Here is a 24,008-nt window from a genome sequence, read left to right as displayed (position 1 = left end):
CTGGTGGCCCCTGGCATGAAATGAGAGACCGGGCACAGCAGGAGGAGGCGGTAGGCAGCCAGAGGCAGGAAGGAAAGAACCATGAGTCAGGAGAAAGGGGCAGCTAGGAGGTGTTGCAGCTAGGAGGCTGGAGAGACCTGGGCATGCGACAGACCCGTGCTTCAGGGTGAGGGTCTGATGACACATGCTGGGAGTGAAAAGAGTGTGCAGGGGTGCCAGTCACAAGCCTGTGGTCAGCAAAGGCTTCCTGGGAGCACTTGAGCAGAGGCCAGAATAAAATAGGGAGCCTGCCCTGTCATCTTGGGCTAATGTCTTCCAGCAGAGGAAGCAGCTGGGAAATGACAGAAACACTCAAGGAGGCTGGGAAGGAGGAAGGCAGGGGAAAGAGGAGGCTATATCCCTAGCCTCAGGAACGGCCATAGCAGTCTGCGGGAGACGGCAACCACTGGGAAGGTTATGCACAGGACTGTCGTGTGCATTTTTAAAGGGTTGTACTGCACAAAGAAAAATGAGGACATGGGGAGGAGGCTCCTGCAGGTAACCTCGCAGGGGGATCGCCTGTGGACCAGGAGCAATGGAACCGAGGATGAAGAGCTTACCAAATATGCAGCTCACCTCTGGCCCTACAGGCTACCACCCTCAAAAAACCCAGGAGTGGGCGCTTTGCTCGAGGTTATGCATTGAATGACCAACCACGCCCTGTTCAGGGGCAGGGCTGTGGCCTCACCAGGTTGGACTCCCCAGAGCCCCTGCTAAATCATCTGATCCCAATCCTCGCTGCTCCTTCTGCCCCGAGGCTGGGAAGGTAGGTGGAAATAAAACACAGAGCTGAAGGTGCTAAGTGCTGGGCTCCTGCCTATCCCAGCTACAAAACAAGGTGGGCGGGGTGCACACCCAGCCACACTGGATGGACACTCAGGCTGACCCTGCAACTTTCTCAAGAAACGAACCCATCAGTTCTGGGTGGCTCTGAGCTCACGGGGAGGTTCTCCCCATCACCACCGGCAAGACTGCGGAAAAACACGCAATTTCCCTCTCCACCACAAGGTGGCACACGGCCCCAGGACCTGGAAGGGGCGACTCACCAGCTCTGTCACATCCTGGCCCCGGAGCAGGGGCTTCTCCTCAGGGAATCGCAGCTCCTGCAGCCCGGCCATGGTCACGTCGTGGAGCAGAAGCCCTAGAAAGAAGGGAACATGAGGTTGGGCCTTGTTCTGAAGCTGCCCAGTGAGGGTATCACAGGCCAGGGCTGCTGCCCCCAAGTGACCACAACTGATCTCTCTCCAAGACCTGCTCATGTCAAGAATAGTATATTGTACTTGCTCTTTTCAAATAAAATCACGTTTTGCAAAACTAAGCAGCACAAGAGGATCCCTGTAAGTTTCAAACAAAGCTCTGCATTTATTGTGAGGCAGAAGGGCGGGCTCAGAGTGACTGAAGCTGGAGAGGATGGGAAGTGAGGGCTCTTTCCTGGGACTTGAACACAGCGTGGGTCAGGACAGACGATACATGTGATCTCAGCCTACAGACATCAGAAGGTCCCACACCCTGATTTCTGGGTCACTCAGGCAGAGGCAGAAACTTTTTTTTTTTTTTTTTAAGATTTATTTATTATGTGTAGGCACCAGATCTCATTATAGATGGTTGTGAGCCGCCATGTGGGTTGTTGGGAACTGAACTCGGGACTTCTGGATGAGCAATCAGTGTTCTTAACCTCTGAGCCATCTCTCCAGCCCCAAGGTAGAAACTTTTGACCTTTGGTGGAAGAAAGGGTCACCCTTATACAGTGGGTACACATCTGCCCTCCGTGTCTTTGTGCAGGGGTGCAGCAGCAGCAAACACTGGACAGTGACAACCCAGGATGAGGTGCTTGCATGAGAGGCTGAACCATCGCTCACCTGGGTATAACGGCAGAGGGCAGAGCATACCCAGGAGAAGAAGTCAAGGATTGGCACTAGACACTCATCAAGACACAGAGAGATACTAAAAGAAATTCAGATTAAAATAAGATAATTCAGCCAGCATGGTGGCAGAGGCAGGTGGATCTCTGTGAGTTTGAGGCCAGCCTGGTCTGCACAGGACTTTATACTGAGACCCTGTCTCAAACAAATGAATAAATACTAAGACACTCATTTGTCCCCCTTTATGGCCATGGAAAAGCCGGCAGTGCTCGCTCAGAAGCACAGAGAGAAGCATTTTCTGGATTTTGGTGGCACTGGGGATGGGACCCTGAGCCCCACACATTACACAGCATGATACCACTGAGCTACATGTCCAGCTCCAGAATGGCACTTTCTAAATTTGCATGCCACAAAAACACTGACACTTTTCCCCCCTGGAGGTCAATTATACAAAAATGAATGAAAATTCCTCAAAAGGCTCAAGCCATGGGCTGGGGATACAGCCGGGGTATAGTCAATATGGATTACCAAAAAGAAAAAATATATATATCCTAAAGACTCACACTGTCAGATTCAGCAAATCCCCTCACTGGGGGAGACTTCTGAAGAAAGCCAGGGAGGTAACTAATAGCTTAGTCTTAGGAATGCTCACAGTGTCACCATCAACAGAGAAGCTGGAAGAAGCCAAAAGCCCACCAGTGGGCCACTAGAGTCACACATCGCTTTGGTGATCTGACTATGATGACTTTAAATCACGGGGAAATGCTGTGTGACAATTAATAAAATGCAAATCACAGGGCTGGTGGGATGGCTCAGCAGGTAGTCATTTGCCACCATTCCTGACAACTGGGTTCAATTCCCAGAACCCACACTGTGAAAGGACAGAACTGAGTCCCACAAGTGTCCTCTGACCTCTGCATGCATGTTGTCACACATGTATAACAAAGGTAAGGACTTTTACAAAGCAGCTACAAAAGCATTCGGTATCATACCATGTATGAGAGATTCAAATGGCCCCACAAGAAGATCCTGAAGACTGCACATCACATCCACAGTTCCCAGAAGGGAGCAGGGTAGAGGGTGAGCTACAGCAGGGGGTTGGAGTGGGGTGGGGTGTGAGTTCTGAGATAGCCAGTAAAACCCTGAGAAAATATTCATAATAAACAGCTAGTTTCTGGCTTGCTTCTGGAGGGACTGGTGAGGACTGAAAATAGGGTGTCCACCATGAGAACACGGCCCACAGAATCAACCGACCAGGATTCACGGGTGCTTGCAGAGACCAGGGAGCCTGTAGGGGTCTGAGCTAGGTCCTCTGCATATATGCTGTGGCTGAGTACCTTGGTGTTCTTGTGGGATTCCTAAGGGGGTGAGGGGAGGCTGTCTCTGACTCTTTTGCCTACTTATGGGACCCTTTTCCTCCTGCTGGGCTGCCTTGTCCAGTCTTGAGGTGGTGTTATGTGCCTGGTCTTATTGCATCTTGTTATGCCGTGTTTGGTTGATATCCCTGGGAGGCCTGCTCTTTTCTGAGGGGAGGCAGGGGGTGTGGATCTGGGGGAGAGGAGAGGTAAAGGGGGCGGGGAATCAGGGGAAGGGGACGGGGGAAAACTGCAGTCAGGATGTAATTTATGAGAGAAAAAGAAAATATGGTGTCCACTCTGAAGTGTAGGGGGGAGACATTTTTAAAAAGAATGTAATTAATTAATTTTTGAGACAGAGTCTCACACTGTGTAGCATGGGTTAATCTGTAACTAGTTACAGGTCTACCATGTAGACCAAGCTGGCTTAGGTTTTTTTGGTTTTTTGTTTGTTTGTTTGTTTGTTTGTTTGTTTTTTGAGACACTGTTTCTCTGTATAACAGTCCTGGCTGTCCTGGAACTCACTGTGTAGACCAGGCTAGCCTAGAACTCACAGAGCTTGGCCTGCCTCTACCTCCTGAGTGCTGGGTTTAAAGGCATGTGCCACCACCGCCCGGCCAAATTTCTCCTTACAAGGTTGGTAAAGTTTTCCTTGCGCTATCACACTTCACCCTGACCGGAAGTCAGGTGAGGAGACTGAGGCTAAATGAGGCCCCGGACCGGATGCCTAGTGCTTAGCGCTCACACTCTAATGCCGGGTCACCTAAAGGGTGAAGGGATGAATGTGTCTCTAGCCTCCCCCTCCCCCGCTGCAGCGGGTCCCCAGCAGCTGGCTGGTCAGAAGCCACCCTGTCCTGTTTGCCCCTCCTACAGAACAACGAGGACGTCGAAGGTCCCAGGCCTGGATGGAGCCCATGTCTGGCCAGGTGGCAGCTCTGAGCCTTCGTCCTAACCCTCAGCCCAGGAGGCAGGAGGACCTGCCGCCCTAAGTCCTCGGTCCCCACAGGATCACACCCTGCCACCCTGCTGCGCTTTGTGTTCCCAGAGGTTTCCCAGGAAACTAGCTCACACGACGCAGACGGGCTGTATTTTTAGAATGGCGTCCTCTCTTCTCCCTCTGCCCTTTCCTCCCTTCCTGTGTGCTGTGTGCGCACTCATCCATCCACCCCAGTGGGAGCTCAGCAAGGCGCCCAACTCAGAGAAACCTCCCTCATTAGGACTTTCCTAGCCACCTGCCTCCCTGACACCCACCTCATCTCAAGGCCCCGGGATGTCCCGCCCTCCCCCACCCGCTGTGAAGCCACCTGGAGGCCCGTCTCTCTAGGGACGGTGCTATTAAAAGGGCTGAGGGTGGGCAGTGCAAGGACAGATGGTCTGTGATGGGGGCGTGGCAGGGAAGGGGTAGGGAGAGATAATGAGAGAACCCAGACTGCCTCCGCCCTAGGGAGATGGTCAGCTCAGCCTGCTGGGGGAGATTGTTGGGGGGGACGATGGAGGGGGCGCTGTCCGGCAGAGGCTAGAGTGACATTTCCCTGAGGGCAGCATCAGGAGGTTACAATCCCCCCCACTCTCCCACCCCCTCCCACCCCCCCACAGCAGCTGGGTGGTGGAGGAGGTATGTCTTCCTGGTGCAGTCTGGTTGAGATCTGAGTGAAGCAGGTGGATGACAGGCAGCCCTGGGGCCTGAAAATGCCACCATATTCTCTCCCCTCTGCTCTTTTTCCTCTAGACCACTCATTCCCTAGAGGCTTGTGGAGCCTTCAATTGAAACAGGGCTGGGGTGACTCCAACTCTCCCACTTACAGTGGTCAGGCCACGCCATGGTCCCTACAGTGCTGGGCAATGTCCGCCATCACTCACTGCCCGGCTTTGTGTGGACAGATCACAAGGAGGCCGCTGTCATGCAGAGGAGCTGTGGCCTCCATTGCCCACCACGGAAAGCTTAGGGGTGGGGTGGGGCTGCAGAGACCGCAGCTGCATGAGGCCATGCTGGGCTGGGCTGTAGCTGTGCGGTGCCCATCCGGAGGGGATCTCTACTTCCTGTCTCCAGCACCACATGGAAGAAAGAAAAACTGTAACGTTAGACTTTTGTCTCCCGCTAAAGTACTAATCAGGCCCCACCCTGCTATTTCTAGGTGGACCTGTCAGTCAGCGTAGGACAGGCAGGGGAAGGATGCTGGAGATACATATGGGGATTTTAGAGTGTCTCCCCAGTGGGACTCCTCCCAACATTCATTGTCCTGGGGTGCTCCTTGCCCCCCAAGAGCCCATTAACTGCCCACCCAGAAACACTAGAAGGGAGTCACAAGACCTGAGCAGCGTCAAGGCGACAAACGCAGAACCGTCCAGGTGTGCCAGGGACGCCAAGGCGGAAGAGTGGACTGAGGAAGGCGTCTGTTTTCCACCTACGAGGGCACCTGGCCAGTCAAGATCAAGGCCAGTCCCTGCTGCCCAGCTGTGCTGCATTCCTGACAGTTACAAGGTCTATCATCACAAGAATAGCCAAATGAACAAACGTCGGAAGGCCAACAGCCCTGGGGGGAGGGGTCCCCACCACAGGGAAGGAGGTCACAAGGACAGCCACCAAACCTGCACATCCCAACACCCTTCCAGATGTGGCTGGCCTAGGTCCCCCACTGCTCCACCCACACCTGACCCTGAACCCCAGGACCCCTAAAATTAGGGGGCGGAGCCATCCCCCCTGGATGCTGGCTGCCCCTTTTCCCTATCCTGACCACAGAGGGTGGGAACCCTTCTTCAGTGTCTCCATCTCACTAATGAAGACAGCATGGAAGGAGAGGCGTGCTCCAGGGAAGGTGCTGTGAACCCGGGGAGGGTCCAGGAACGTCCCCATGCAGCAGGGGTTCCACCTCCCTGGGGAGATGCAGGCTGGACCTGAGGACACAGGATGCTTCTTCTCTGGCTGGCTTTCCAGTTTTCCCTCTAACTGCTGCCCCTTGGTTTGTTCTAGACCTGAAAGAGACCTGCTCTCCTGCTTTCTCACAGGGTTCCTTCAAGTGTCTGCTCCCCGACCCCAGCCATTATCATGTTCTTCATTGGCTACAGACTGGGAGATGATGCTAGTTCCTGTCAGTGAGGCCTCCAGGGCGGGGAGGGGATGTAGTCACATATGCAGCTGGCGGGACTGCTGGGGGGCAGCTTGGTAGCTTGCCAACGCTGTAATTCTGCGGCTGGGTACAAAGCCTAAAGGAAATGCCATAGGTGTGCTGAGAGACATATCTGAGGACCCCCAAACTCTGCTGGAAGAGTGAAAATGCTCAAGCAGTTCACGAGAACGGAAGACCACTTACAGAGAGAGCACCCACGCTTAGGATGTCATGCAACCGTAAAAAAGACAGCGTCACTCTGAAACACACAGTTAGGGACAAGGATGTGCCACACTGTAGGTATAAAAAAAATCCCATTTATGTAAGAAATATGCACCAAGCAGGTGCCTGTGTCAGCAAATTCAAAACGAAATCCTCACATGACTCCAGGTAAAGTAACAATTCACCTGTCAGGAAGGGTGTTGGTTTGGAGGTGATCACACAGGTTTCTATTCCATATATCAAATTTCATCTCCTCTAAGACACCACTGGATCATAGGCAACACGTTTTACACATCGACGAGGACAAAATCCACTTGCAATAAACCATAGTGTTTCCCCCACTTTATCTTACAGATAAACTATAACACACACACACACACACACACACACACACACACACACACACACTCCAGAACTTCCCACAATGGTCTCATGCTATGGAGGCACAAATATAGTTGGAAGAGATAGGAAACACAGCATGGGTACCGCGCTGTCAGCATGCTGGCCTGATGCTGGGGTGTGGGGGTTCAGGACCTAGTAGCACTTGGCTGTCACGGCTCCTCACTCTCCAGCTGGCACAGGCCCCGTCCTTGGTTTTTCCTAACTGTGACGCTCTGGAAGAAAGTCTGGTCAGTGAACTTGAACAATGCCCTCAGTCTGTGCTCGATCTTGATTAGATTCAATGTTAGGCATTTGGGGCAAGGACAGAGGAGAAACCACGTGCGGGCTCAGACCTGCCTGGCCAGTGGACTCATGGTGCTGCTCTGTGCCGCCGCAGGGGCTGGCGACCTTGATCGTGGATGGGAGGTGGCACCTGCTGGGGTTCTCTGTTGCTGGAACTATCTCTCTTTGTAACTGGTTATCACACAGGAAGGTACTCCGCCAACACCCCCTTTCTTCTCATACTTTCCCAGGCTAATTTTAGCAACCCTTGATGACTCTTGTCCACAATTCTTACTGTGGCGTTGGTCAAATGATAATTTTCTATTTCCATCCTTCTGTCCAGTTGCTAGCTGGGAGTCTGTGAGAAAGGGCTACCCTTTCTCCTCCATGTAGCTATCCATCCCATCATTTCACCGTACCACACAGACTCGTAGAGATGGATTCCATGGAACATAAATTCTGTTGTGGCTTTTCTTTCCTTCAAGGTGGGCAGTCTTTGGTCACCTCGCATCCCTTCTCAGTTGGCACTTTGTCCTTTCAACACGAACCCATCACTTTTTGAGCAGCCACTAACTGTCCGGCTACATCTGCCATTGCACATACTTCTCTAGGGTTCTCTGTATGCCCCATGGCACCTTCTTCTCCAGGGTCCCAGGCTGCTGTTACAGAGGATGAGGTTTAGGAAGCAGGAAACAAGTATCACTGCTCTAGGTCCTGTCTGCCCAGAGCCAGGGGATGTACGGTACTAACACGAACGTTTGCTCTACATCCATCCTCCTGTGACCATACAAGGAGCCTGGAACTAGACTTCTAACTCCTTTAAGTACAGTTGGACACCACCACAGATTTAATCTAGCTTCTTTCCTTTATCAAATGGTGAGAAATCTGGCTTATATTATCCTTTTCTTTGTCAGTGCTGAAGATCAAACTTGGGGCCTGTGCATGCTGGGGGATCCATCATGTTTTATTTTATCAGGTACAAAAAGATTTAGAATTGTCGCCTACAAGATGAGGGGTGTGTGTGTGTGTGTGTGTGTGTGTGTGTGTGTGTGTATGTGTGTGTGTGTGTGTGTGTGTGTGTGTAGGATCAAGGTGACATCAGGTGTTCTCTTTGATGGTGCTCCACCTCACACATCAAGGTAGGGTCTCCCCTAAACTTGGAGTTCCCATCTCAGTCATGCAGCTTACTCTGCAAATCTTTTTGCCTCCTTAGGATTACAGATGACAGCATTTCCACGGGTTCTGGGGGGCTAAACTCTGGTCCTCACTTGTGGGGTGTCTCCCAGTCCATTGTGGGTTCATGGATTTGTCTTTGAAATCACAGTGGACTGTTTGGAACTTTAAGATTGACTTTTAATAACAGCTCCCTCAGCTGGGCGTGGTGCCTGCCTTTAATCCCAGCACTCAGAAGCAGGGGCAGGAGGATCTCTGCAAATTTGAGGCCAGCCGGGTCTACAGAGTGAACTCCAGGACAGCTAGAGCGACATAGAGAGACCAGAGCAAACCAAACAAACAATCCAGCTCCCTCACAGGACTCCGAAGAAAACGGGGAAATAAACGGCTTCAGCTTCCTTGCCCTCCAATCCCTGCCTCGGGTCCTCTCACTGCTGCTGGTCCCCACTGCATGCCATCCGGGTCCCTGCAGCAGCATTTCTCCAGAGCACACTGTGCCGCTGACACCCGCTCTACTATCTCCAGGCTCCTGAGACAGCAAGGGCAGCCGAGCTGTGCTGCCAACTTGCCATGAACTGTGGGGTGCTCCCAGCCTCAGGGGTGGCCGGATTTCAAGCATGCACTCAAGATGGCCAGCGGCTCTCTCTGAAGCTGGAGGTGGAGGCACAGCACCACTGTGTGACTCCCTTCCTCTAGACAACACAGCTCCAGGCAGGAAGCTTCTAATCCCCAGACTCAGGGCAGAGGGAACAGAAATCCTAACCACATCCACTGGCAGCAACTGTGTGGAGCCCAAGCAGGGTCCTGCTTCAGCAGAGATGATGCCAACCCGATACCCGTTGTCCCTGTTTCCTCACTGAGAGATCCCAGAATTTTAGACGAGCAGGTTGGCGATGGGACGGATACTCATGACCGTGAGATGTAACATCTGAGTGTGTAGCATGTGACTTTGGCGTAGCATTCTTTAAGGATGAGGTATATCATTGTTTTGTTTTTGTGTGTGCATGGATGGATGTGCACGTGCTATAACCTGCTTGTGAAGGTCAGAGGACAATTTGTGGGAGTCAGTTCCCTTCCACCACCTGGGTTTCTGTGGCTGGAACTCAGGTTATCAGGCCCCGCTACGAATGCCTTTATCCAGTGAACCATCTCACTGGCCCAAGATAAACTGGGCTTTGGCTCTTTCTGCCAGTTGGCTAGAACGCAGATATGATGGGAGGAGCTTGAGCAGCTACCTTGGATGCAGAGGTAGGATGCTAGGAAGGACAGGGGCAATAGATAGAGCAGCACCCGAGCAACACAGGTAACTAGGAATCCAGGCCCCGTGTGGAAGAGGGGAACAATCTGCTTAATCTGACTGTCATCGGTTTTCTGTCACATACAGTCGACACTAATGTATGTTTGAGACAATTTTCTTGGCGAAGAGACCCACCCTACATGCACAAAGAGGTCACAGGGAGGGAATGGGCGGGCTTTTTCCACATGCACACAGGAAGTGCCCATGCTCCTGGTCCTGCAGTCAGCCCATGGCAGTCTCCCACCCACTACATCCCCACAGCAACAACAGTCCCCTGCTGACATTCTCTCCGGGGGGTCTTGAGCTCCCATCTCTGGCCTACAGCTCACAGGACTGCACTGGTTGGCACCCGCACGGGTAACCGCGACCTACACAAGTTCAAAGCTTCGTTTGGCACTTTCGTCACAAATTCTCAAAGTTCCTCAGCACAGGCATCCCACTCAACTCAGCTGTGTCTGCCCGACCTGGCGAATTTCCCAGAAACCAAGACACACTTGTCCCGGATCCTGGTGTAAGATTCAGAAAGGTAATAAGCTGAGGCAGTAGACCTCCCCTAGCCCAGATTCTGTAACACGCTCTCAGGACAGAGGCTGACACACACCTTCCTAAGGGCATTTTCCTCACCAAGGCCTCTCCAAACCACTTTAGAAATCAATGTCCCACAGAAAAGGACCGCACGGCGCCAACCACCTGCCAGCCTTCTCCTCTCAAGTGCCCGGTCTGTAGGAGGATGCCACCTGTGTCATCTCCTCATGTGGCAGCATCCAGGCCTCCTTGGAGGGTCTGAAATCCTTAATCTACGTGCTTTAGGTAGGGATGATGGTGGCCCAGTGGTGAGCAGGTGACCCAAGCCATTCACCGGCCAGACATAATCTGGGCACAGGTCACTGGTGGACCTCACAAATGTGAAGGCCTGCAATGCTCTGAGATATGACCTTGACCTCTCCATCTTGCCTCGGCTGCCCAGGGACGTCACATGTGTGTGCCACCTCATCCAGTTAAACTTGGAAACTTTGGAGGGCATCATTCGAGGTCTATTGTTCTCTGAACATCGACATGACATTCAAGGTTTTGTTTTTGTTTTTAAGTTGTTTTTTTTTTTTCTTTCCGAGACAGGGTTTCTCTGTGTAACTCTGGCTGTCCTGGCACTCACTCTGTAGACCAGGCTGGCCTTGAACTCACAGAGATCTGCTTGCCTCTGCCTCCTGCGCACTAGGATTAAAGGTGTGTGATACACACACACACACACACACACACACACACACACACACACACACACACACACCCCAGCCCCCACACTCAAAGTTTTTTTTTTTGTTTTTTTTTTAAAGATTTATTTATTATGTATACAGTGTTCTGTTTGCATGTATCCCTGCAGGCCAGAAGAGGGAGCCAGATCTCATTACAGATGGTTGTGAGCCACCATATGGGTGCTGGGAATTGAACTCAGGACCTCTGGAAGAACAGCCAGTGTTCTTAACCTCTGAGCCATCTCTCCAGCCCACACTCAAAGTTTTAATCTGAGCATTTCAGACCCTGGGTTCGGTGGCCAGGGATGCTCCATGAGAACAGTCAAATATCCCCAATTCTAAGAACTCTGAAATCTAAACCATCTTGGTCATGTAAGAGATACGAGACCTGTAGGCTTCAGGCCCTGTCTCAGGAACTAGGGAGAAAACACTGACAACAGATTCCAACCTGTGTGGAGCTGGAGCAGAGCAAACAACTGACAGATCTGTGTGCTTTTGTGGATGGAGGCCACGGAAGGGACAGAGTGCGGACTGGAGGTTGCAGTTTAAATCAGGGTGGTTAGAGGTGTCACCGTGCTGAAGAGACATAAGCAAAGGCTTGAGGGAGGCAAGAAGGAAGCCTGGGAGTCTGGGAAGAGCATCCAAGATGGAGGAACAACCAAGGTCAAAGGTGAGTGCTTGTCTGCTTGGTGGGTTCAAGGAAAGGAAACAGGCAGTTGGAGCAGAGCAGTGGGGGAGAGGATGGGACGTGAGCAGAAAAGGCGGAGTGGAGCCGGTCACATCAGCCTTGAAAGCTGATAGAGAAACTGAGGCAGGGCCCTGAGGTGGCTCCTATAACCCCAGCACTTGGGAGGTAGAGGCCGAAGTTCAGAAGTTCAAGATCATCCTCAGCTACGCCGAAAGTATGAGGCCAGATGGGATGAAAGAAGCCCTCTGAGCCGGGTGCTTTAAGCAGAAACAGCAGGGCCTTCCGACATGAAAGACACGGGGGGTGGGGGGTGGGGTGGCCTGACGCTTGTTCTAGGTCACTGGGAAAATCTTGGGGAGAAGAGGCCAGGGGAAGGGGAAGGTGTCTGTTTTCAGACCTGAGCCAGGTGGAGGAGAGACAGGGCAGAAAAAGGAACAAGAGTGGAGTGTGTACCCAGGTCTTCGGGAGGCTGGCGCTTCCAACATGAACTCGGGAGACCAGACAGAGTCCACAGGTGAGTATGAGGACCGAGAGTGATGTTCCATGGAAGCCAAGTGGATGGGGCACACGGCCACGTCTTCGAGAGGGCTCAGGGTGAGGCTGGACCTCCACTCAGAGCAGGCTTTTGTTGGAATCCTCAAGGAAGAGTTCTTTGCTGGGCGTATCAGAGGATGACCTGTCATGAGGAAGGGCCTAAGGAATCTGCCAGTCCAAACAACCAAATGAACAAGAGTGGAGCCCAACTTGCCCTTTCCAAGTCCCCCCTGTCCTGGGCTCAAAGGGCCAAGTGAAGCTCAGCATCTGTCCCTACGGAAATCACACACACAGTCATACAGTGGGCTCAGGGGGTCTTTCCGGCCTGGAGAAAGGCTGTTCTCCCCACATTCCAATGGGCACACCACCATCCACTCTAGGACAGTACAGGGCTCTTCAAATACAAGAATCGCCAAAGGTGCCTCCTGAGTCATGGTGGTGAACCCCCAAGCCAACTTTGACCCCTCTCATGTGCCAGAGAGCACCCCACAGCTGGGAAGGCTTTGGCATCAACAGCCTAGCACCCTGCCATGTGGGTAGGAGCAGGCTTGGGCATTATCTACAAGGATCACCTCACCACGGGAAGGGTCCTGACCCCACCCCAGCCTACCAGGCACATCCACCACAGCGTATCAAGGGGTTAACACTGCTAAAAGCCATTTCTGGTACCCAAGGTCTGGCCACCAGAGTCATGGGGAAACAATGTTGGATACAGAGTAGGCGTGAAGGTTACAAACCCTAGACTCAGCTATGGGACCATGCCCAAACTCTGGAGAAAGACACCCAGTACTTCCTCTGTGTCCTCCAAAGTGACTGAGGTCCCTGTCTCTTCCCACTTGCCTTGGATGGGGCACACCAATATAGTACCCACCCTGCTACCTGCCTGAAGTGGGCTGAAGAAGCTGGTATGTTCCAAAGATGTGTGTTCCATCAGTCACTCTGCAGCAGACACTTCATCCAAAGATTGGACTTCAAAGGCTTAAGAGCCAGGAAGAGTGTGTGTCTCTGTATCTCTGTCTCTGTCTGTCTCTGTCTCTACCTCTGTCTCTCTCTCTCTCTCTCTCTCTCTCTCTCTCTCTCTCTCTCTCTCTCTCTCTCTGTGTGTGTGTGTGTGTGTGTGTGTGTGTGTGTGTGTGTGTGTACACATTCTTCTGTACCTGAGGGGACTAGGGTGTGTCAGACAGGGTGGACGCACACAGCCAATTCAGGCTTCCATGGAGCTTTCTCAGCTGAGCCCAGGACCACATCGGGGTACAGCCAAGCTCAGCTCCAGGTCATACAGCCAGGGCTGATGGGAAGCATCCCTGCAGTCCCCAACCCTGAGGGGCCTGCCCACCTTCTCCGCAGAAGGTCACTTTCCAGTACCAGGTCTGATAAATCTTCATTATCTTGGTGGCGTCATCATGATGAATCTTCATGACCTGGACTTGACTCCCTCACAGTTCTGGAGGGCTGAAGCCCTGCAGTCAGCATTGCTGGGTGAAGTCAAGGGGTCTGGGAGGCAGACTCCTCCCTTCCTCCAGGCAGTGCTCCTCCCATCTTGGCTCGGTGGCCCTCCCCACCACCTGGCCAACAGCAGAGCAGCTTGCTGTGGGCCTCTGTTTCTGTATTAGGACAGTTTCTGCCCACCTCTTACGGGGGGTGGGGGGGAGAAGGTACACAGAGAGCCCACCTGCTAATCCAGGAACTTTCTCCAGATGAAATCTTCAATCTCGTCAGCATGGTCCTTTAGTATGTATGCTAACCTTCCTAGGTTCTAAGAACTAAGGTCAAAATACCTGCTTAGGGCCATTCTTCCGGCTAGTACACCCTAAATACATAAAGGGGAAACTGAGGTATGTATTTATGCTATGAGGCAGAAAGTAGGAGCATGCATACTGTAGCTCTATCTCTGCCTGGATGCTCACTTGGCTGCAGTATCTTTTCCCCTCAGTCTTGGAAGGCCAGCTCCCACATGCCCTCAGACCGACTGCATCCCTACATCTCCCCTCGGCAAGACAGGTCTAGCACTCTCTCTGAGCTTGCCGGACGAGCTTCCTTGGAACCACAGCCTTCACAGTTCTCTCCTGAATCTGCAAATTTTCAGTTTTATTTACCTGTATTTTTATTTTTGTTGAGGCTATCTCCCTTTGTAACCCACGCTAACCCAGACCTACCATCTTCCCTGTTAGGATCCCAGGTGTGAACGGTCACGCCTGGCTAGTTCTCAGTTTGCAAGAGCAGAACTTAAGTGCTGGGGATGCTGCTCGGTTGGTACAGGGCTTGCCTGGTGTGAATTTAAATCACGGGTTCAATCCCCAGCACCATACCAACGGGACATGGTGGCACACTCTCATAACTCCAGCACTTGGGAAGTGGAGGCAGGAGGATCCGAATATCAAGGTCATCTTCAGTTTATACTAAGTTCAAGGCCAACCTGAGCTACAAAAGAGTCTGCCTTTAAAAAAAAAAAAGGTAAACTTGATGTTCATGTAACATGCATTCACCAGAAAAATGAGGAAAAAAGTAAAAACTGTGTACGTCCTGGGAGACAGAGGAAAGGCGCCGTGATTTCTGCCATCTACCCACCATGGCTTCTTCAATGCCCATAACCACCACGAAAAAGCTTTGTTTTGGGGCTAAAGAGCTCCAGCCTTGAAAATGCTACTTTTTAACGCAGGAAATGGGGTTCTAAGGAAACGTCTGGAGTAGCTCTCCTGGCTGAAGTCCAGATAGTCCTCTATGTAACCTCCGGGAAGTGATTTTCCTGTTTTGTGCCTCAGTCCCCTTAAAAGGGGAAGGACACTGCTCATGTGACGGCACCTCAGACTGTGCCTGAACAAGCGGAGAATGCCACATACCTGCCAGCCGTTACCCCCACTGTCACCACATACCCGTCACCACCACGGTCACCACACAGTCTGCAGGGGACACCCCTGTGGTGGGTAAACCACCTCTGGCAGTGCATGTGTCCTCGGCTGCTTCAAACTGGCTCTGGCCACTTTCTCCAATGAATAATGACAGGCGTCCTCAGTGGACACCTCTGTGCTCACCCTGAGTTGTTCCTAAAACTTCCACTGCAGGGGCACAATCACACATTGTTACTACCTGATACACCACTACCAATTTTGCTCTTCACGAGAGTGGTACCAGCTTCTCTTCCATACAGTGGGACAGAGTGTCCATCTCCCCACATCTGAGGACCTGGAAACCCCACTTCCTGACCCGACTCCTCGCAGATGGGGACCAAGTTTTCAAGTATATGCGGCTACGGGACCATTCTTATTCAAACCACCATAGTCATGGAGTGTCTCCCACAGTTTTACAGGATACATTTAAATAGTGCCTGATCGTTGGTGGGCCTGTTGAGGGGAAACTGAGGCACAGAACTGCCTTTGGGGACTGGAATTGGGACCCCGAGTCTTCCCTCTCCAGCTCATTCATCTCAGTACACACCACTGCTTCACTGGGGTGCTGGGCTGTAGTGAGGGAGTGGGGTTTCCTGGTCCTCAGAGGTCTACTGTACAGAGAGCCCAGTGAGGGGATTAGGAGACCCTGGAGGGGGCTGGATACTGTGGAGAAGAGGGGACAGGAGACCTCAGGGCACTGAGGAGCGAGCTCAGAGACCAAGGTAGATCACCTGCCAGATGCTGCTCTGTCTCAGAAGACCTCATGACATCTCTTAGGTGTCTCTATGAGACAATAAGCTGGAGGTAGCGAGGTGGTGGCGGCACATGCCTTTAATCCCGGCACTCGAGAGGCAGAGCCAGGCGGATCTCTGTGAGTTCGAGGCCAGCCTGGTCTACAGAGTGAGATCCAGGACAGGCACCAAAGCTACACAGAGAAACCCTGTCTTTAAAAAAAAAAAAAAAAAAAAAAAAGAGCTGGAGGTTAAACAGCCTGTTTGAGATCACTACTATCTGTGGCTGGAGTTTGAATCCAAACCTATGAGACAGGAAGAAGACAAAAGGGAGTTGGGAGAGGGGGGTGTTGAGGGAGATAACAAGAAGGGACGCAGAACTTACGGCATAGCCCAGGCTGGCCCTAAACACACCATCCTCATGCTTCAGCCTCCGGGTGACAAGGCTACAGGTGTGCCACCATGCCTGGCCACAGCCGGGCCGAGCACACTGGGGGCTTACGACAGTAAGAGTCCCGTGGAAACCTGGCCAGGGTTCAGAAAGCCTGCCCCAGCTCAACGAGGGCCTGAGGGCACCCTGCACACGGAACCAATGTCCAGACCCCCACTGTGGGGCCATCATTATATCATCCACTCCCTCTGAGGGCCAGATGGGGATGAGAGGACCTGGTTCTGCCCTGAAGCAGGACTCTGAACCCCAGGCTCCACAGACCCCTACTCCAGTCTGAGTGTTTAGGGACGTTGATGTGGCTACAGCTCTCTTCAAGGTGATTGGCCAGGTCTGTCTCAGTGAGTGCCACAAGGAAAAGCTGGAAGGAGGTGGTGGGTGCCAAAAACACCCAGCCAGGGGTTCCAAGGCCCCACGAAATCTCCACCTGCCCTTCTCTATGAGCCCAGCACGGCCCACTGTGGTTTAGCATACAGCCCAAACCCTCATCTGGCCTACTTTCCTCTTCTAACCCACCACACACACACACACACACATACACACACACACACACACACACACACACACACACCAAATTTTCACCTACTTCCCTCCTGTAACTCCATCCACCACCATCCCCACCACACACACACACACACACACACACACACACAGAGAGAGACCAAATTTTCACCTACTTCCCTCCTGTAACTCCATCCACCACCATCCCCACCACACACACATGCACACACACACACACACACACACACACAGGCCCTCCAGTGCTACGCCACTCCCAGATCAAGTCACTCACACCCTAGGGCACACACAGACCACCCCTTGACTCTTCAGCTTGAAATGTGACCTCCCTTTCCATGAACAGAAAGTTCTACTTTCAGTGCTCTCCAATGCAGCCGCCTGCTCTAATCTCGGAACCCTTCTGCTCCCTGCCCCAGATCCCATCCCGGTTCCTGAGTACACACGCAGGGCGGCGGCCCCTTCCTCACCTTACAGCAAGGGTCCTGTGTTCTACCAGGACCCCAGGTGTCGGAAGGCATCTCTTGGAATATGTTCATCAGGTACACACGGGTGGAGCACCTGACAAAGGCCCAGCTGGGTCCAATGGGGTCTGGACAGGGGCTGTCACCTCCAGCCCAGGTGTCCACCTCCACCCTGAACACAGAAGCCTCCCGTGCTGCTGGGCTTCACGTGTGAGGAGCATCTACCGTTCAGACACCTGGCCCCTGTCCTTCCTCCCTTTCCCATCTCCTCTAGGTATCTATCTTCTCCAAGACATTCCAGCCACTGGCCCCAGGATGCCCTCAGCAGGACATCTGCTTTCTTCTCCACGGTGGCCCCAAGGTGGGTGCCCCAGCCATCACGATTTAACCTAGCTTCCACCTTCCCAGGCCACTTGACTCTACTTCCAGCAAGAAACTTCTCCCCAGAGAGAAAGGTGGTTCTGACCATCACAGGAGAGCAGGAAGAGCCCCTTCACAGGTTCTCCCCGCTCCCCCAAGAGGCCCAGGGCTGCTTTCTCGGGGGACAAGCCAGAGTTGATTGGAAGACAGACTCCGGAGCTCCTTGGGGGATGCTGCTGAGAGCTCCGCTGGCGGGACACCTCGGGGGCCTCTCCCGCGGTCTGCGATCCGGCGGCGCAGGCGCTCCACCCTCCCAGACGCCGGCACCGGGGACTCGGTAGAGCCCGGTGTGCCTCAGGTTTCGCTCCACTGGGAACGCGCACCCGGGAGTGTCCCTTCCAACCCCGGCCACCGCGCCTCGAGCCCGCTCCACGTCGGAAAGCGGCAGCAGCGATCGATCGGCGGCGCGCTGGGTACCTGTCAGCAGTTGGAGCCTGTGTCCCAGCACCTTCATCTCGGCGTCCAAGGAGGAGCGCGCTGGGCCGCCCGGGGCGAGGCGCGCGGTAGGTAGCCGCAGAGAGGAGCGGCGGGAGAGCCGGAGCGGCGGGAGCAGCAGCCGGGAGAGCGGAGCGCTCACCGCCCCCTCCAGCAGGGTTTAAAAAAATCCACCAATGGCACAGCCGCGCACCCCAAAAGGCACCCGCCGCCACCTGGCCGGGGTGAGCGCCGAAAGGGGGGAGTGTGGCACCGCGGGAGGGGCCCCGCGCGAATAAAGACGCCTGCCGCCCCTAGCAGGACAAGTGCCCGCGGTCTTCGGGGGTCCCAGCCAAGCCGGCGAGGGATGGATGTCTGGGAAGACAGGGCGTCGCCCTCGCGTGGGCGGGAGGTGGCCGGGGAAGAAGGTGCGGGGCTGCAGTGTGGCTGCACCGAGAGGGGAGGACAGGGGTGAGGGCGCGGCGACTCACCCAGGCTGCCGAGCGACACGGTCGCGCAGGCGGGAGCCGGGCCTGGACGCCGCCGCCCACGAGCGGTGCAGGTTCCCCCGCACAAGCGAGCCCCGGAGCTGGGGGCGGGGCGCCGCGCCGCGGGGGCGTGCCCACGTGGGTGGGTGGGCGTGGGCCGAACCGAGTCCCGCTTGGTGGCTGGACCGGGGCTGTCACCGGCTGTGGGAGTGGGCGGGAGCCCCGGCGGGACGACCGACGGCCTGGCCCAGACCCAGGCAGTCTGCAGCGTCCCGGCCACGGCTCACCTCCTCACCTCGGGCGGGCTCCGAGAGAGGGTCCCGTGTCTGCACAGCGTGGACTACTGAGACGCTGGCCTTGGCTCCAGGTGGCCAGCACCTGAAGTGTCAGTGAATTAACTCCACTGCCCGCTGGAGAAGCTGCTGAGATTTTGATGGCTGCAGGTGGGGCACGTATCCCTGTTTACAGCTTGTGTGGTGCTTTGGATAAGCATTGAGACCAATGCAGCAAGCTTGGTTTCTGCAGGTTTGGGAAATCCCTCCCTCTTAGTGTCTTCCTTTGTTAAAGAGCTGGGGTGGGGCATCTGGTGACAGAATGAACCATCTCTGAAATGCCCTTCATTCCTTGGGCTGTGGCTCTTTCTGCAGGTAGAAGTAGGGGTCGGCACTTTGAAGCACTGTATGCTTATTTATTTTCACCCCTGTGATTTCTGGCTTATTACTCTCTTCCAGCCTCTTCATACTCTGAAACAGGGATGGAGTTGACCTCAGAAGACTCCTGTAAGAATTAAATGATGGGGCAGGGTCTACGGAGGACGTGGCTCAGGATAAAGCGCTTGCCCTGCTAACGGAATTAAGGTCCCCAGAATCCACATAAAGCCCCGGCAGGCATGGTGGCTGACAGGGAAAGTAGTGGCTTAGGACCCCCAAGACCAAATTCTCGGCACAAAGGAGATTTATTTGCCCCAGAGGGACAGAGGGCAGGAATAACAGACAAAGACAGGAGATAGAGGGTGAGGGAGAAGGAGACAGGAATGAGGGAGAGGGGGCAGGGGAATTTGTCCCAGAGGAACAAAGGACTGCCTCTGGGTAGAGAGGAGACAGACATGGCTCACAGGAAAATGGCGGTCTATAAAGGTACAAGGGGAAACCCCGTGTTTGGATGAGGTGTTTAATTTTGATTGGACATGCTAATTAGGGTAGTCAAAGGGAGGGGGCTTTTGATTGATTATGACCTCAGTACTTTGATAGCTGGACCTTGGTGGTCAGCCTCAGGAGGAGGAAGTGGCCAAATAAGGGAACAGACCTTGGGGGCTAGCTTTAGGGATGTACTCCAATGGTTTTTAGCAAGGCAGAAGGAATCAGGGAGAAGGACAAGGCCTGCCGGAGCCGTGCTTGCCCTGCTCCACCTGGCCAGAGTCCCTACAGTGGTCATCTGTACTCCCAGCATTCAGGAGGCAAAGGCTTGCATCCGTGGGGGCCTGCTGGCTAGGCTACCTGGATGATGAGCTACAGGTTCACTGAGCGAGATTGCCTCAGTAAGTAAAACGGAGACACCCCGTGTCAACTGGAGGCAAGCAGGGGCGTGTGATGTACCACACACATACATACCACCTCAAAGTAAATGATAGACTATGAAGAACATGTTTAGTGTCTTGTCAGATACATGGTTTTAGTGTTCAATAAGCGGCTGCTATTATTGATGATGATGATGATGATGATGATGATGATGATGATGATAAAATTATCATGATTGCCTCATAGAGTCAGACTTTCCAACGTCTACCCTTCTCAAGAATTTCAGAATGAGTTACAGGATAAAATACCCACTGCCTGACATTCCACTGCCTGACATGTGTGAGCCTTGTGCCCACAAATGCCTACTTGGATTTTCCAATCAGAGATATCAATAATGACATCAAAATGGAGAGCCACCGAATGCTGGTGTTCTCACCCAGTATATGCACAAGACTGGCAACATTATTATCATGCAATGGCTTGGATGCACCGCCACCAGATGCCTACAGAAAATCCAGGGTCTCCTGTTTCATTCTCCCATGGTTCTTACCTCAAGAAGTTCTTCCCTGGAGCCCTCGTGCTTTTGAAGCTGGGTGTCTTTCAGCCTTCCAAGCCCAGCACGTGGCCTGGCAGTCGTCGCCCTACATGTCTTCACATTCTGAAAGCTCTGGGCAGCCTCTGTATGACAGCAGTAGGACCCAGGCATCCACAAGAGAAGACGGAGCACTGTGTGAAGAGGAAGCGCAGGAGGCAGAGTCAGATGACCTGAGCAATATGGAAATCATGGAGGAGCAACGCCAGTACTTTTCAGAGACTGAGAAGCGTAGAGAAGAGCAAAGGCAACAGCAAAATCTGGGTGTGGAGCGCCTGGGTGGCTCTGTGAATGCTGACTGTGATCTGTACCACAACGACCACCCGTCAGTGAAGCCCCCATCAGAGAAGCCCGGTGCACAGAGCCAGGCCGGGATGAGTGCTCCTAAGATCGAGGCCGGCGAGGCTTCCGTACAGTTGAGTTTTGACAAGAAATATGACAGGAAACAGCCCGAGTACTGGCCTGTCGTCCCCCTGAAGTTCTGAGCCCTCACACGGGGACCCTAGGGAATACCTCCTGAACACGCCCTTAGTGTCACCTCCTTTGTTTTGGATGCATTCTCTTCTGGGCATTTCTCAGAGAAAGAAGTCCACAGACTGATAGAAACATGTTCAGCAAGTCCCAGTGGGCCCTTGACATGGTGAAGGCCATCGAGCAGCCACACAGAATTCTGTCAGCAGGAGGTATAACTGTCGTTAACGTGAGAAAGATCCCCCTGATAATTGTGTGTGTTGCACTGGCCCTTGAACGGCTAGTCGTGCCCAGTGTGTTGGAGTTCTTGCCTAGAGATGGAGGAAAACAGGACCTAGAGGTTGTAAAAGGCTTCCTGGCAAGAACTCCGGTGTGTCTGTCTGTGTGAGGCACAGTCCCTGTAATGGCCTTGATACATACCATCTGCTTTGGCTCCCATGACCTGTTAACTTCAAGTGAGCATCCTGTTGGGTCAGGATTTGCATTTACCCCCAGAGTGTGGCAAGTTGCTAGATGATGAAAAAAGGTGATTGTAGAAGGCCCTGGGAGACTGTTGAGTCAAGCATGGGTGCTGTGGGAGCAGATGCTCTGGACGAGACACTGTCAGGATGGTAGTGCTGAGCCAGGAGAGCAGAACCCACGGTCAGTCCTGTGCTGAGCGGCGTCCTTCATCTTCAGTTCCCCGTGGAGGCTGCCTGCCGCTTGAAGGCTGCTTGATAGCGGGGCTTTTAACAAAGGGGAGCAGAACACAGCAGAGGGCCAAGCTTGTGCAGGGACAGGGTGCCCCTAAGAAGTGTCCTTGGCCTTCTTCCTAGTTCCTTGGAAGATGCCTCAACAGTCACTGCTCTGCAGAATAAGCAAAAGACTGGCTGCGCCATGCCCAGGCTGGAGAAGAAAGCTCCCGTTTTTCTCTTGTGAAAGCAGACTGAAATGTCAGACAGGGTGTTTGCTGCAGGAAGCTATCTATTCTGGTTAACTGGGGCACAAGGGGACTTAGGTAAAAGATTTGGCCACTCAGGATGGCAGGAGCCAAGCTTGATCAGCAGGCAGCCTTGATCTGGTGCTAACACTGCCAGGGCTGTCCCCAGGCCTGGGTATTTCGACTAGTAGTACCTGTGGACACAGACACTGGATACTGCCATCTGGACTACAGCTGCCTCGGAAGCAGAGTGAATGCGGCTGCCATCCTCACCGGGTGGATGGATGCTGTGTTTCAGTTTCTGCTTCACAGCCTAGAGCACATCTGGTTGGTGGAGCCCAGATCAGGCCCTCTGATAAAGCTGCAAGGGAAGCCAGGAAGAGGGAAGTGGGCTCTGCCATTTAACTTGGATCCTGGTGCTGAGTTACATGTTGTCCCTGGTCCCCGAGACTTGCCCAAGTGTCCCCCAGTGGTGCTCTCATGTTTTCTCATCTTGATTCTTGTTTCCAGCAGGTGAAAGACAAAAGGACCTTCAAAGCGGCGTGGCTTGCTGCCCTTCCAGATGCAGAAGCTGCCGCCGCGCCAGCTGCCAGGAGGACAGGTGACTGGGTTTTTCCACTGTGGTGATGAATTGGGCTGAGTCACCATCCCTCTCTGGTCCCCTCGTGACCATGACTGGGAGCAAGTGGAAGAACTCAAGCAATGGGGTTGGGCAGGGGCACAGATGAGCCTGGGGCCCAAGAAACGTCATCTTTTAGCAGGGAGCGGGGAGGCAGAGGTGCCCCTCCCCTCCCGGGATACTCAGTGGCCAGGCACCTTTCGTGACATCGGCTTCTTACCCCTTGGTGCCAAGCCCTGTGCTACAGAGTCCACCGGAAACAAGAGTTGACCCAACCCTGATCTTTCCTTTAAACTTCATGAACTGACGGAAGAAGCTGGCAGACAGCTCACAGTCTGGGGACCAGGAAGACACAGTCCAGATGTATAATTGAAGTTACCTTGGAGTGCGTGGAAGGGCTGTGGCCCTCAGGAAGGTCTTCCTGGAGGAGAGACAGCTGAACCTGCAGATAAATGGAAGGTCAGCAGATGGGGGTGATGGAGAAGAGCTCTGTCCACTCCTCCATCTGTCCATCTACACACATACACACACACACACACACACACACACATACACACACACACACACACACACACACCCCACACACACACACCCCACACACACACACACACCCCACACACACAGATAGTGAGACCTTGTCTAAAAATTTTTTTATAAGCCAGCATTAACATTTCAGGGCATAACCATTACCATTTTATGTTTATCTTGATATAAATTACTCTTTTGGGAAGCCAAGAAAGAAGTTCAAGGCCAGCCTGGACTAGATCGTGGTTTCCAGGCCAGCCTGGACTACCAAGTGAGAGCCTATCTCAATAACAGAAATTCTCCTCTACTGTAATTATAACAGCCGGCACTGTCTCTTTTTCTTTGGGTACACCTGATTTTCTTAGCCCACCCCCTGGTACTTGAACATTTAGGATGCGTTCATTTTTCATCACTGCAAGCGATATTGCAAGTAGCTCCCGCCACCGAAGCCTTTGCACACACGTCTGGCGAGCCACTCGGCGCCTCCCTCGTCTGGTTATGTGTTCTCTGACCACCTGTCATCACCAGCTCATCCCCATCTGGAAGCCAGTGTGTGCTGAAAGCATGACTGTCTCCACACCTGTGTGGGTTCTGGGGAGAATCCAAGGGAAAGAGCCTGGTGTAAAAGCCCAGGGCTTTGATCGCGTTCTGTGGTTATGGAAAGTAGTAACACTGGAAGACACTGAATGAGAAGTAAGACCACCAGGCTGCTCTTCTATTATCGCAGCTTCCTGTTAATCCCTTCAAATAAATATTAAAAACAACACCGGTGCAGACCTGGGGATGACCCGTTTAGATGTTTTTGA

At 53.2% G+C, this 24,008-nt stretch overlaps 1 protein-coding gene and 1 pseudogene across 1 annotated transcript in view; one reads left to right on the top strand and one right to left on the bottom strand.

Moving 5' to 3' along the window:
* The window catches only part of Ndrg4 (NDRG family member 4), a 36,105-nt gene extending 17,451 nt beyond the window's left edge, over positions 1–18,654 (bottom strand). Inside the window, exons 1-2 of the mRNA XM_059264619.1 lie at positions 18,563–18,654; positions 1,086–1,180 (exon numbers count right to left, since the gene is read on the bottom strand). Of these exons, the coding sequence (XP_059120602.1) occupies positions 1,086–1,157 (72 nt within the window). The 5' untranslated portion in view covers positions 1,158–1,180; positions 18,563–18,654. The remainder of the gene's footprint in view (positions 1–1,085; positions 1,181–18,562) is intronic.
* A 1,579-nt stretch (positions 18,655–20,233) lies between these two features.
* LOC131910830 (gem-associated protein 8-like) lies at positions 20,234–21,153 on the top strand (annotated as a pseudogene).
* Positions 21,154–24,008: the final 2,855 nt, after the last annotated feature.

Source organism: Peromyscus eremicus, chromosome 5 (genome assembly GCF_949786415.1).
Source record: "Peromyscus eremicus chromosome 5, PerEre_H2_v1, whole genome shotgun sequence".
NCBI lineage: Eukaryota > Metazoa > Chordata > Mammalia > Rodentia > Cricetidae > Peromyscus > Peromyscus eremicus.
The sequence above is the reverse complement of the archived record's forward strand: the minus strand, read 5'-3'. Positions and strand labels throughout refer to the sequence as shown.